The 13,799-nt window shown below is 31.3% G+C and overlaps 3 protein-coding genes across 4 annotated transcripts; 1 reads left to right on the forward strand and 2 right to left on the reverse strand.

Moving 5' to 3' along the window:
* Positions 1-872: 872 nt before the first annotated feature.
* LOC111035688 (alkyldihydroxyacetonephosphate synthase) lies at positions 873-5,307 on the reverse strand. 2 transcript variants are annotated; one of them, XM_022317410.1, is made up of 13 exons: positions 4,696-5,307; positions 4,487-4,576; positions 4,233-4,369; positions 4,005-4,157; positions 3,785-3,936; positions 3,570-3,706; positions 3,097-3,275; positions 2,906-3,033; positions 2,664-2,841; positions 2,157-2,287; positions 1,981-2,095; positions 1,538-1,903; positions 873-1,461 (listed from the first exon to the last, which is right to left on the reverse strand). In XM_022317410.1, the coding sequence occupies exons 1-12, from the start codon at positions 4,782-4,784 to the stop codon at positions 1,569-1,571; spliced, it is 1,824 nt and encodes a 607-aa protein (XP_022173102.1). In that variant the 5' UTR covers positions 4,785-5,307; the 3' UTR covers positions 873-1,461; positions 1,538-1,568. The 2 variants fall into 2 exon arrangements, with proteins under 2 accessions (XP_022173102.1, XP_022173101.1); XM_022317409.1 differs by having other exon boundaries at positions 873-1,903.
* A 430-nt stretch (positions 5,308-5,737) lies between these two features.
* LOC111035689 lies at positions 5,738-8,297 on the forward strand. Its single transcript, XM_022317411.1, has 2 exons — positions 5,738-6,037; positions 6,106-8,297. Exons 1-2 carry the CDS (start codon positions 5,738-5,740, stop codon positions 6,334-6,336), a joined length of 531 nt encoding a protein of 176 aa, XP_022173103.1. The 3' UTR covers positions 6,337-8,297.
* A 726-nt stretch (positions 8,298-9,023) lies between these two features.
* LOC111035694 (eukaryotic translation initiation factor 3 subunit B) lies at positions 9,024-13,251 on the reverse strand. The gene is made up of 13 exons (XM_022317419.1): positions 12,977-13,251; positions 12,719-12,914; positions 12,522-12,641; positions 12,274-12,457; positions 12,053-12,210; positions 11,770-11,959; positions 11,560-11,702; positions 11,315-11,453; positions 11,032-11,227; positions 10,569-10,783; positions 9,946-10,149; positions 9,773-9,881; positions 9,024-9,217 (listed from the first exon to the last, which is right to left on the reverse strand). The coding sequence occupies exons 1-13, from the start codon at positions 13,092-13,094 to the stop codon at positions 9,123-9,125; spliced, it is 2,067 nt and encodes a 688-aa protein (XP_022173111.1). The 5' UTR covers positions 13,095-13,251; the 3' UTR covers positions 9,024-9,122.
* Between the last annotated feature and the right edge of the window lie 548 nt (positions 13,252-13,799).

The raw sequence follows: 13,799 nt of genomic DNA on the forward strand, positions 1-13,799 counted from the left end.
TAGTAATATCCAAAATATGAAATGATTGTAACATAAACGAACAAATTGAATACATTTTAATTTAATTTAATCAGTGACTGACTCAGAGTAGCCTGTGTGCGTGGATCAGTGTTTTTGTAGTTTATTGTGAAATTTCTGTTAACTGTATGTATTCTATTAACTGTCATAGTTCCGGTCCCAACAGTGACAGTTAACCTAGTTTCTACTGTATGTATATAATTATTATTCTTAATTCTCATAAGTACATTAACAGTTGACTGTAATATTCTACAGATCAATTATTTTGTGACTCAAATAACCACATCCTCCATTAATATTTTTTTTTTTTTGTTGATTTGATTTGAAAATAAAAAATATCATGAGTACGCAGAAAATAGGTAAATTAGTATATTAGAATAAAAAAAATAAATTAAGATTCAAGACATACATTTTGGAGTAAAAAATACGTATATTTTTTTAATTACAATTAGTAACAATTTTTACTTTTTGGAGGGAAATTCCAATCAAGACATTGTTCAATGGATACACAAGTTTTTTTATTATTTATATTAAAACATCACTGATTTGTTTACTAAGATAATTACAATCAAAACAGATTTATTTAAATTATTGGTCCATACAACAATAAAACCAAAAACATTTTCTCGGCAAAGCAATCAACAAAATAATGTTAATTCTGACGTACGAGGTAAGTAAAATGTTGTATACCATTAATCATAAATATATTTGAAAATTACATTTAAAAAAAATACCAACATCTATTTAAATATTGAGAAACGTTTATATTGTATAGTGAACAATCAAAGACTTCTCACTGTTTTTTGCAAATTCGTCACGATTGGTCATTCTAAAGTGTGTTCATCTTTTGCCTCTTGAGTAATTTAAATTGCAATATGTATGCTTCATGAATTTCATCATGTTTGCATTATTTTATTAGAAATACAATACACTATGAAAAGTAAGGATATATTGGATGCCAAAACTTTCGAAGCTGAAGTTATTAGACCTAAAATGTGCCGGATACATATATTAATCCAACCATCAAAATCAATTGGTGACCAAAACTCCAAAGTAACTAGGTATAAATATAAATAAATAATAATTATCTTTTCCTAAACTTCATACTAATTAGTCAAATTAAACATCCACAGAAAAATACCACTAGGTGCTAAAATATGTTGTATTCTTTAATTTATATTTACCGCCTCAACTACATATTATTATGTGCATGTGGTTAGGTACAAAATAATATTACTTTGTTGTTTGAAAAGATGATTGTATCAAATGTTTTATAAATATAGACGATAATCAACAATTCAAATTTAATATATTTTTATAAGAATTTTTCACCATTGGTGTTAATATTTATTAAAAAAGCAAAATATACCTACACTGAAGTTATTGATAATTTTTTTCTAAACTAATGTTGCCCATGTATTTTACAGGAAACAATTTCAAAAACTAAAAAGGTTAAACATCATATTATAATAAATAACGACCATATCAATATAAAAAATTGTATTTGTTGAAGACTTACACTAAAATGTGACTATATTCCACATTGCTGTTCATATTTTGGACAGTGGAAAACTAATAAGATTACCATTAGCAAACACATTATTCGGGTCTAGCATCTTTTTAGACGCACTGTAAAGTGACAGTACTGTTTTAGACATGTGTTTCTCATACCAATGTGCCCGTAGTTTACCCACACCGTGATGATGAGATATAGACCCTCCAGAAGCCATAATAGTGTCTCTGGCTATGGTTTCAATATGATGGTAAGTTGATACTGGATCGTCTAGTCCGGTCCAATTAAATCCAAAATAAAAATAAACACAACAACCGGAGTCATATGTCTGTGTTACGCGACAGCTAATTAAATAATACTTGATATTAAGCTCTAAGAAATAAAAACAAAATTTTTCCCAAAATAGGTCAGTCAGAATTAATAATATAATTATTATATTATTCACTTACTATTGCATTCATTTGCTACGGTTTTTTTGACATTGTCACATAAACTAAGAGTTTTATCCCAGGATACTGATGTTTCAAACGATTCAGCTACAACTCTGTATTCTAAGGCGAGATCCTAAATAATATCTTTATTAGAATTTATCAACTTAATAAAAATATAAAATTAATTTTCTTACACGTATGTAAGCTATAACAAAGGTCAGCATATAACCACGCTCTCCATTTCTCTCTCCTGCCGTTATACCACCAAAAGAGACAGCTATTTTAGCGATGCACCTTCTATGCGAAACTACTTTAGACCGTTTACCTAGAACAAAATACTATTAGTAGTAAATTGCATGTGAGTAAAACACAATAGCAAACAGTTCTTATTGGCAGTATATTTTTGAATAACACAATTTGGAAATGTTTTTAACTGTTAGCTGTCAAGCAACATTGTCATATCAATTTGTTACTGAACACAAAATAGTCATAATAATTTACTAGTTTAACATATTCACATGCACAATGATAAATTTGTTGACAAATATATTGCAGGTGGTTGGTTATTTTTAAATTAAATTATTAGCAAAAACTCTGCCGATAATCATTTGCTACAAGTTATCAAAAAAGTCAAATATTCGCATCTTGTAGCATTGTTTGTACATAGACAATGCTACCGAACAGTAGGTATAAAAATTCACCTTCAAAAAGGAGTGTCATAACACATATAGACTCTAAATGAAAACCACAAACATGAGTCAAATAAGATTTCTTGAAAGTGTCTAACAAGTTTCCATATGTGTTTTCAACAGGACGTAACGCCTGACCAAATCTGAACTGTGTGTTGTCCATTAATCGTATTGAAACAGGTTGACATCTCTACAGATTTAAACGTGATTAATTAATTAAACAGTAATTGTGAAGTTTATATTTAAAAACATACTTGTTTGGCTACTTCTCTCATACATTTTACTCCCGATTCAAAATCAGGAAAAACCACAGAATCATAAACCCAACAATCTGGGAGAGGTCGAATTTTTAAGGTGACTTCTGTAATTATGCCTAATGTACCTAAAATATAGAAACAATAATGAATCTAAAATACTGTGGATTATAATTTATCAATAAACAAACCTTCTGACCCTAAGACAATTTGTTGAAAATCAGGCCCACTTGACATTCTTGGGACCTTACTGTTTTTTTCTACCACCCCTCTGCAAGTGACCATTTTAGCATCAATTACTAAATCTTCAATGTTGCCATACACATTTTTCTTCATGCCTGACGCTCTAGTAGCGACCCAACCGCCTAAACTGATTTGTTTAACATACAATATTACTGATTATACCCTTCTTCCAGTTAAATAATAATTAATAATACTAAAAATACAGCTGTATTCACTAAACACATGCAAGTTTCAATACTAAAAATAAAAGAAAAATGTATTAATACATTTTAACAACGCACACAAAATATGACTAAAATACTAAACTAAACAAAACGATTGTAATACTTAATAATAGTAAATACAATAAAAGGAAACTTACTACTTTAATGATTGCTACAAAGGCTACACTCGAGTTTTTTTTTTTTATTTCAATGAATACCTAGAAAACTCATAAGAGTCGGGTTCATGTCCACATGTATAGCCTCGTTTGTTTAGTTCTCTTTCTAAATCTTGACCAATGACTCCGGCTTCAAAGCACACCAGTAAGTTTGATTCATCCAACCACAAAAAACGATTCTACAAAAGAAAAAATATATATCAAAGCTCATTTCAATTTTCCAGATATCGCAATATCGTAGGTACTAGTACAATTACCATTTGTGAAGTGTCCACACTGACTATACATCTATTTTCATTGGTAGGACATGATACTGCTCCAGATACGTTAGTTCCACCACCAAACGGAACCAGTACAATGTCGTGCACATTGACTAATTCAACTATACGTATCACGTCGTCATGATTTGCTTAATTAAAAAATATTCTTGTTGCAACGTAACAATTATCACAAAAAAACTCAAAACTAAATACATACCAGGCCAGACTACTAAATCACAAATGCGTGGAAAACATTTACCATATCTGAGGGAATAAATATCATAAAGCGTTTGTCCATGAGATCGCAAAAGCCTAGCTGGTCCGTCTGTCGTATGGTCAATTTTCATTTCTTTCAATGTGTTTAAAAGGTCTGGAAAATAATTAAAAATTATTTTGTAATAACTTATAAGCAAAAGTCATTGCATTAAATAAAACTGATACAAACTGGTAGATACACGGGAGGGTGGAATCTCTAAGGAACTGAACTTCTCTCTAGGCACATTCCTTAGAGTTAAGTCAATATTTAATACTTGTTGAACCCATTGAGTGAAAAAAGGCAAATCTGTTTCTCCAATAGAATACCTGGATTGGGAACAATTCATCATTAATTTTACAACTTTTTCGTATTGTAATCCGTTCAAGATTGAAATACATTCAAAAACTCAAAACCAATTGTTATCAAACCAAAATAGCGTTTACCTATTGCCAGTGAAACGAATCATTCCCTGGTCGGTAACTTTAAACTTTGAATCTCTATATCCCCAGCCATTCCACTTCAAGACTTCTGACCTGAGAAAATCGACAAATTTCATTTTCAAAACCAACTTGCAGCAGGTACAGACCACGATACGTGCGGTTTATTTCAAAGTTGTTAGGCCTACCGATTATGGTGTCCACTTATTACCAACCTGTTTTTTGGTATGACACTCTTAACCTCAGTGCTGACCAGAGACGACTGGGAGACTTTAGGATTTTCATTGGATTCCTTTTCATCCATAGGGAAGTGTCAATGTTTGCAATCTAGACTGTAAAAATACTTGAACCAGAAAGGCTCGGATCCAGCACAAAACTGACGAATTTTACAAGTGTTAACGATCAAGACGTATTGTGACTTGATGAAAAGTGTGTACTGACCGTATACTGTTACCACAAACTACTACGGTACTCACTATAAAGACGTACAATGTGTTCTGTGAACACCAAACTGTAAAGCGTATATGAGAATCGTGTATTTTGCCGTATTTGCGTGGGTATTAAGTCAGTAGATATTTTACATGTTTTGTGTTACTGTCAAAAAGTCATCGAATGCCGGTGGCCGCGTGCTCGCGAGTAGCGACTAAAATAGTGAGCGGTCCCTACCGACCATCACGAAAAGTCACAAGTATAATACAATCGGCGATGACGGGGTGAGCAGAGTTGAATTCTGAAGTACCACTTACCACCGAAGAATTTGGTGGTGAAAACAGGGAGCAATTGGACCAATACAGTAATATGTAAACCACGACTAAATACAAATTACAATATCTCATCGGTCAAGAGTACAGCGACGTTCAGCGCTTCTAGCGGCTTGCGTACACAACATCTCCCACTCTTCAGACGACGACGACGGCGGCGGCGGCACGCAACTGAGTGGAGGTGGAGGTGGATAATATTCGTCTCGTCGATATGGATCGGCCGTCTCGTCGTCGTCGTGTACGACGATGATAAAAGACAATAACAATTGAAATTGATAACGGACGAAAGTAATCACAGGCTGAGGGCGAAAAAGACAACATCTTCGTCGTCGCACAGTGTACACAAACGGGAAGCGAACGTAAACATAAATCATGACGATCTGTCACGGTGGAGTGACGACGTTTGCTGAATAATTCGTGACGTTCGTGGTCTTCGCAGTTTGTAGTTCGCGTCCGTTCCTTTCGCGCGCACTGGAAGTGCGGAAATGCGTTTGAAATGGAAGCCTACTATATGTGGGAGCGAGTGCATCTAACAGAGGACATGAGTCGGTCGTGCAGCTCCTGCGACTGTGTTACGTATTCGTATTTCTTGATATCCGTGTTCCTGTTCACGTTGGGCTCCATCATATCGGTGTTCTCGTTCGGGGCGTTCGACGACACCGTGTTCGCCAACCTGGGCCACATGTGGATGGTCGGACCGCTGTGCATCTGTTCGGCCGTCATGATCGGCATCAGGAACGTACTGTACTTACGGAGGCGCCGCGTCATCGACATGGTTATCCGCCAACAGATAGAGGTAAGAACCGCAGTTGTTTCGTTATTCTTGTTCGCCGGAGATCTTATTTTCCATTTCGTGTGCCCCAGGACATACGATCTCAACAGGGGCAGTTGGCCGACGCTCAACAACAGTATTCGTTGCCGATACGCACGGTAAGCGAACTAACTTTGCCCCCGTCTTACGAACAGTTGATTGGCAGTCACAGCGAAGAAGGAAGTGACCTACCACCACCGTCATATGAAGAAGCTATAGTGAGCATGTCCAAGGAATCAACCAAAAATGACAACATTATTGTTCTTAATTATTCTGTTAAATAATTTTGTGAACATGTCTTGATTGCGGGGGCGTTTGATGGAAATAATTACATTATCGACGAGAACTTTATTCCAGAAAACTTATTTTCCACTCTGGACATAACGTCTTTCTCGAAAATAATAATAATGCAAAATTATTTACTTAATAGCCAATCAAAACATTGGTAAAAATTACAATCGTTTTTTAAAATTAGATCTTAATTGATTTTACCTACCAACAATATAAATATAATCCCCAGTGTTATGTGTAAATAATTACTCTGTACGTTCAACGGTTTTTTGTTCGTAATAATGACTGTATGAATGTCAACTAAACGATATATTTGTTATACAAATAAGACATTGGAGACATGCATACATAGGAAAATTATCAACATTTTATTCAGACTTTTTTTGTTTGATGAAGTTATTTTATAATTTGTTATCTCATTCAAGAGAAAAATTTCAATATTAGGTCTTAAAAGGTCCGATTTCAAATGTGTATTTAATGGCAATACGACTGGTTATAATATATTATTAGGATTTAGAAACTTAAACAGTTTAATAGTTGAATTGTAATTTTGTTGTTGTAGATAAATTAATACTATTTCCTATTTTCTTGACATTACTTAAGTATCTCAGCTTTGTAAGTATTATTAAACATTAATGAGCATAACCTTTTTCTTATGTTTTTGGTAAAAATCAGTTTTAATGATTATAAGTTATAGAAGATCATTAAATTAAATGTATACTACCCTATTTGATTATTGTATACAATTTATTTTTGAAAACAGTATTATATACGATTAATGGAGTTGTCAGTCTCAAAAATAAAATATTCACATTTTACTGCTGATTTTTCAGTTATAGGATTTATTTTTGTAGACCAAGTTTCATGATTTTGTTCTGTGATTAATAATCTGAAAAATTCTAATATAAGACTAAGTATTTATAATTATATTCTAGAAAGTACTTAATTTTTAAGCTTACTTAATGTTTATTTATTTGCCAATATAAAATGGAATAAATAATAATTCACTTTAAAATTTATGATGTCCAAGAACTAATAATTATACTAAATTTAAAAAAATCATTTAGCGTATCAGTGTTGTTTTATACAGCCAAGTTTAATTTAAATTATTTCCTTAAAAGTTATTACAAACATGAATCAAACTAATCATTAATAGTAGATGCAGGGCTTTTTGAAGTGAATTATTTTAAGAATAATAAAGAATCTTAAAAGTTAATACAAGTTTAGTCAATTACTCGTTAAAACCCATAATGTAATGTGTTATTAATTAAATATTTAAATATGTAATAGTTGTTAATAGTTATTAGTCAGTTAAAATATTAGACAGTTATCGTTAGGAAACCTTAATACTGTATTGTACGGAAATTGATTCTTCCCTTATAAATGTGTCTAAATATTAACATTTAATTTTTCAATAATATGCTTCCGTGTGTACTCCATTTATCTTGAGATACAGTTAGCATAGCCATATTATGTTTCCATGCCTACAGAACTTATAAATTTATACTGATTGAAATTTCTGTGGAAAATGATCTCATGCGAAATTTCTCCACTGAGAGGTTCTAATATTTATTTAAAGACATTTTGAATTTATTAATATACCCACATTCTCATTTTACTAAAAAAATATAATGATATCATCTACTAACTAATTAGTAGTTAAAACTATTAATGACTAGTCTTCCTTTTATTGTTGTGTCTTTAACCATGCCATTTGGGACGTGTAAATCATTAATGTAGAATTCGTGAACCGAGATTAGCCAACAGTAGTTAATGTTGTTGATCGATACTCAGCATTGTACCTATTTCTATGAAATCTTTTCCAGTTATTTATTATCAGCGGTATTAATATGTAACTAACGCAAACTGAATAAATCAATGATAGTCGTTAGATTGCTTATGAGGGTATATACTTTAATATTATTATTGTGCTTTGAATTTATAACTGTTTGAATAATAAGTTTAGTATTAGTTTTTACTCAACTATTAACATTTCTTTACGAATAACGCTTTTTTTTTTCTAGCAGACAATTTATGATTTTCCGTGTCAAACCAATAATAATTAACTAATGTTGTTATGTTTAAAGTATATTATATGTAATTTTTTTTTCTATTAGCTAACCAATCACGTATAAGTCATAACAAAATATTAAGTCAATTGTTACAATAATTTATGTTGCAGGCAAGATACTGTAATTAATCACTTAGTCGCTAATTTTATATTGTAGCAATAACATCATGTACTCCGATTTAATTGATCTTTTGTTTTCCATTAATCTCACGCGGTAATGATTATTTTTGTTGTCGTTGTCATATATCAATAATTAACATTAACAAATATGTGATCACTGTGTAATAATTATACCTAGTTGGCAATTGTGATATTTATTTATAAATAAATAATAATATATATTATATTAATAATAATTATATAATACACGCAAGTAGTATTATAAAAAAATGTTTGAACATGTACTTATGAAATAAATAAAACAATTAACATGTAAAATTGTATTTGTGATTACAGATAATATAATTTAATTATTAGAACAAACCCTATTGGACAGATATTTATTTTTCTTCTGTATTTGAAATTTAAATTGAAGCCTAATTTACATAATATAGTATTGAAAATATTTATAAGAATAAGGACTATGATGGCCATATTAAATGGCGTATGTATTGTTTCGAGACAAAATTGTATTTATTGTTCTTTTGCAAATACAAGGAAAAAAGACAATTTGAATATTTTGTTTACATCAAAAATCGTTCAAAGAGCTTAATCAATTACAGTTACTTCTTCTTTGACCAAAAATTCGACCTTTTCTACCTGCACGTTTTTATCATCTGAATCTAGTTCATCGGTATCAATATCTGAAACAAAATAGTTAGAATGAATACAACACAGACGATAATAATTAGTATCTTATTGAGAAGTGTTTCGAACATGAGAGCATGCATAATTTAGAACATGACTAAGACAGGTATAATCACATTTTTACTGACAAGCACATTTCAGGCCCACAGACTATTATTTACGCAGTTCTCCTATTCTCATATTATCAATACAAGAATATTAATATCAATACTATTATCAAAACTAATTTAACTTAAATTATTTATTTTTGATTCTTAGAATTAATTTTTGTTTCTGATTTGACTAGGGTTAAGTATACTGTTAAGACTTACTTGTATTACTGATGTAATATTCACATACTATAAATTATTGGCATCAAAATTAATAAGACTAATGAAATAACAAGAACTATGGTAGGCGTGGTTTGCTAGTTTGGACGAGAACACGTATTGATGTGATCATACCTATCTAGTTAGTTAAAATAGAATGATAAAAATGTCAAACGTATCATTGAATATGTTCTATCGTGTTACGTTTTATGTGGAATTAAATAAATAAACAATTTCACTTACGACTTCTAATAGCCATTCTTTCAGCCTTTTGTTTATTCCAATCCTCTAAACGTTTGCTGCGGTATTCTTCGAATTCTTTAATCAATTTTCGACGTTTATCGATGACTTCCTATTTAAAAATAAATATCAAATTAGAATCAAATGCATTAGTTGTAAAATAACTTTGATTATACTTTAGAGGCTTTGGTCATTCGCATTTTGTCTTTAGTCTCAAACTGAGAAGTGTATTTCTTCAAACTTTTCTTGGTATCCTTTTGTTGTTTAGCGCTCAACAAAGTAGGGGGTCTAGGTCTCCATTGCATATGACAATAGGTATTTGTATTGAATCTATTCAATATTCTTCCTTGGAAAGACCATATCCAATAGCCTGTATCTCCCTAAAAAATATCGATACAACATTACATCACAAATAAAAAGTGTAAAATTGTCATAATGAAATTTAAAATGTTACATTTTACAAAAATCATTATGGAAAAACTTCTTTAAATGCAAATAAAATATTAAACTGAAGCAATACTACAGTTAATCATTTTATTATTATTTGTGAGGGAGGTTAGTAGAGACAGTACACTTTGGAAAATAATGAATTGAAAATTACATTCAACGACATTAAATTTATTTGAACCAGTATTATTAATGATATCAATAATTACAGACATTACAGATCAATTTTGTGAAATTGTATTTGATATTAAGAGGAATTTATAATAACAGTTCAACTATTTATAACTTGTCTGGTTAAATTAACATTCAATACACAATGTCACGCCAAAAATATTTTTAAATATATTCATACCTTAGTTTTCCATGAACTAACACCAGTAGCAACAAATCTTCCAGTTGGATCCCATTCAATATCGGTTGCTTTATAATGTTCTGTTGAACACATAGTGGTGAAGTCTGCGGTGTCAACGAATTCTAAAGCGCCAGAATCCCGGATTTCAGCAATAACAATGTATTGTCCAGCAGGAGACCAAAACAAATGACTGCAGAAATGTTTGTCTAACTTTTCTATAAGAAAATAATGTAAACCATTTAAAATGTGTCAGCAGCCGACTAATATAAATGATTTTAGTTCACATTTAATTACATTTTTAAATTTAAAAACTTAATAATGGTACAATTATGCTATGCATGTATTAGATACATGGCATAATAGCATTTACATGTACACACATTTAGAACTTTTTTTATTATAAAATTAGATGTAATATGTTTTTGAAACTAAACATTATAATGTTGCAATTAGTTTAACTTACTTAATAAGACTGGAGCTTGACCAGATTTTACATTATAGAAGCTTACACTATTATTACTAGGTTCACCGTGAATAATTGCAAACTTAGAACCAATTGGTTCCCAAGCAAATGCATGAATTGGTTCTTTAATTTCCACACTGTCCACAGGTATATTTTTCTCTCTCATGTGGAATATTTCAAAATTGAAATACATACCCTATAAAAATAAAAATACCTTATTAAGCGTAAAACATTATTATAACTCATAAGATATGAAAAACAAAAAGACTAGATAAATTCTTACACTGTATTTAACATCTCCCTTCTCACGTTTGATTTTAGCATAACGGTCAACTTTAACACATAAGTAGTCACCAGCTTTTTGCCAATGGATTTTACAGTCTGCTACATTAAACAAATTGTTTGCTCGGATTTCTTTACGGCTAAAAAGCAATATTTTAAAATTAGTATATAATGTTAGAATATTTTTTACATAAGAGTAAAATAATACATAAATATTGTTTAAATATATAGTAATTTTTTTCTAACCTTGGTATTTCTAATAGAACTACTCGAGCTGGTACATCTTTATCTTCAGCAACCCAGTAGGCGAGTACATTGTCCCTAGGAGACCAACTAAAATCTCGAATACCATTGACTGTTATACTTTTCTTATCCAACAGACCAAAAGACTAAAAACAAATATTATTTAATTAAGATGTGTAAAATAAATATTTTTGTTACCTTTTAAATACTTACGGGAGTTTCATAAACACTCAGAGTATTATGTCCAATCCGGGCAAAATATTTGTCATCCTTAGACCACCTTAATACATTACCAGCCATTGGAGCATCTGAAATAAATGACCGCTTTTCGGCACCAGTACGAATATCAAAAATGGTCAACTTTTGTTCACCATTATCTAATGGAGCATAAGCCACCAGATATCTAAATTGGAAAAACAAGGATGGAACTAGTAGTAAATAAAGTATTAAAAATGCTCTTATGCTCTAATGACCCAAAAATGTCTTATAGACTTACTGTTCACAAGGAGAAAAATCAACAAATTGAACGTTGCGATGAGAGAGCTTCAAGACATTTGTGAAATTTGGTCCTCCCCAAAGGACAACTCCTTGTTTGTGTAGTGTTGCCAAATATGTTCCAAGGGGTGACCACATAATTAGAGATTCAGTCCATTTCTTGAAAATGAAAAAAATCAATGTTATTCATTAAGTAAAAATAATAAAAATAATTGTACTTACTTCACGTTCAACTAATTTGGTTGGCTGAGGATTACTATTCAGCCAAACTTCAATATGACTGTTTACATTATAAACATAATATTGATCAAATGCATCAGGCTCACTTAAGAAATATTGTAGATTAGGCCTTTCTGGGAATGGCTGCAGAGTTGGAGCTTCCCATTTTTCAGGAATGTCATTATATCTTTAAAATAAAAAATAATATTAATCATTACACCCAAACAAAGCTTTAAGTTAATTTAACTCACTTTTTGTAGTCAGAAAATAAGTTAATTAAAAAAGTATGTTGTTTGTCAAGCTTGTAATTATTAGCTTGAGTGACAGCTTCTAATGCACTTTCGTGTTTTTCGTATTCAATGAATATGTAACTAATAAAAGAAAACAATGGTTCTATCAAAATTAATGTTAACATAGGTAGAAAATTGAATGTTAAAAAATCACTTACCCTTTAGTGTGACCATTCTCGGATTTTGGATAGTAATCGTTGAGAATTTTACCGAACTGAGCGAATATCTTGGTGATAACTACCTTGAGTTTGTCGAAGCGTTCGGGGTTGACTTGGGGAACACCGTCAACAATAATGACGGTGTCAACGCCATCGGACACTTTGGGTCTCTTCTGCAATACGTCACCGAGCAGCTCTAAAAATGACGAAGTCAAACGGATGAGTAAAATCTCTATGATCAATTATTTTCTGTCTCACCTTCGTCGGTAATGTCGTCAACGAAATTTTCCAATTCATTGGCATCGGCGTCGTCCTTATTGTACTTTCCTCCTCTTTGGCCGTCTTCGTGCTTTTCGGAATCTTTTTTCTTAGCCATGGTAGACGAGACGGTAGCTGTCGGGAGTCACTAAAAAAAGCCAAGAAGACGGAACAAAAATAATAACTGGAAAGCGTAAACGGAGCGATACGAGACTTTCGACTCAGAAAGTTTCAATCGACATTAGACAACATTAGAAAATATATAATTTTTACAGGTTATGTTTCTGATTACGTGTGGAAGCCGCCGCGGTGGGCCGATGTTGTTGGGTCAGTGTGGCCAATCCGTTGATATTAAACTTTGTGTAATCATTAATTTTATCATCACGGACCAATCAGAAGAGGAGGTATGTCGATTTTTTTTGTATTTGAGATACGGTCGATACATCGAACCATAAGCTAAAGCGTCGGAAACAATAATTTGCAAAGAAATTGGAGGGAAAGGTTAAATAGGTTAATAGAATAACAACAGTCAACAATAATTTTATTACGGAATGCGAATTGTAAGTAAGTTGTCCCAGTGGCGGATTAACAGGGTTAATACTTAATAATTTAATATATTTATTTTGTATAATATATTATGTACGTATTTCAAACGATATACTAACAAAATATATTAAATAATTATTTTTAATTTTTCAACTTTTAATATAGATTTATAAAAAATCAAAAAAAAACTGTACTTTTGAAATATTTATTATTTTCAGGACCTCCACCCCAGAAAAATATCGAAAATCCGCCATTGATAGTGTCCAGGGAACCTACC

Source organism: Myzus persicae, unplaced genomic scaffold, assembly GCF_001856785.1.
Source record: "Myzus persicae strain clone G006 unplaced genomic scaffold, MPER_G0061.0, whole genome shotgun sequence".
Lineage (NCBI taxonomy): Eukaryota > Metazoa > Arthropoda > Insecta > Hemiptera > Aphididae > Myzus > Myzus persicae.

What these genes read in the sequence shown, in the direction of transcription:
- LOC111035688 (XM_022317410.1), bottom strand. Translation starts at nt 4,784, where the DNA reads ATGGATGAAAAGGAATCCAATGAAAATCCTAAAGTCTCCCAGTCGTCT. An exon ending in GACTCTTATGAGTTTTCTAG is followed by an intron (nt 3,276 to 3,569) that starts GTATTCATTGAA and finishes TAAACAAATCAG; the next exon opens with TTTAGGCGGTTGGGTCGCTA. An exon ending in TTGTTATAGCTTACATACGT is followed by an intron (nt 2,096 to 2,156) that starts GTAAGAAAATTA and finishes GATATTATTTAG; the next exon opens with GATCTCGCCTTAGAATACAG.
- LOC111035689 (XM_022317411.1), top strand. Translation starts at nt 5,738, where the DNA reads ATGGAAGCCTACTATATGTGGGAGCGAGTGCATCTAACAGAGGACATG. An exon ending in TTATCCGCCAACAGATAGAG is followed by an intron (nt 6,038 to 6,105) that starts GTAAGAACCGCA and finishes CGTGTGCCCCAG; the next exon opens with GACATACGATCTCAACAGGG.
- LOC111035694 (XM_022317419.1), bottom strand. Translation starts at nt 13,094, where the DNA reads ATGGCTAAGAAAAAAGATTCCGAAAAGCACGAAGACGGCCAAAGAGGA. An exon ending in TTATTTTCTGACTACAAAAA is followed by an intron (nt 12,458 to 12,521) that starts GTGAGTTAAATT and finishes TTTATTTTAAAG; the next exon opens with ATATAATGACATTCCTGAAA. An exon ending in TTAGTTCATGGAAAACTAAG is followed by an intron (nt 10,150 to 10,568) that starts GTATGAATATAT and finishes GATATTTTTTAG; the next exon opens with GGAGATACAGGCTATTGGAT.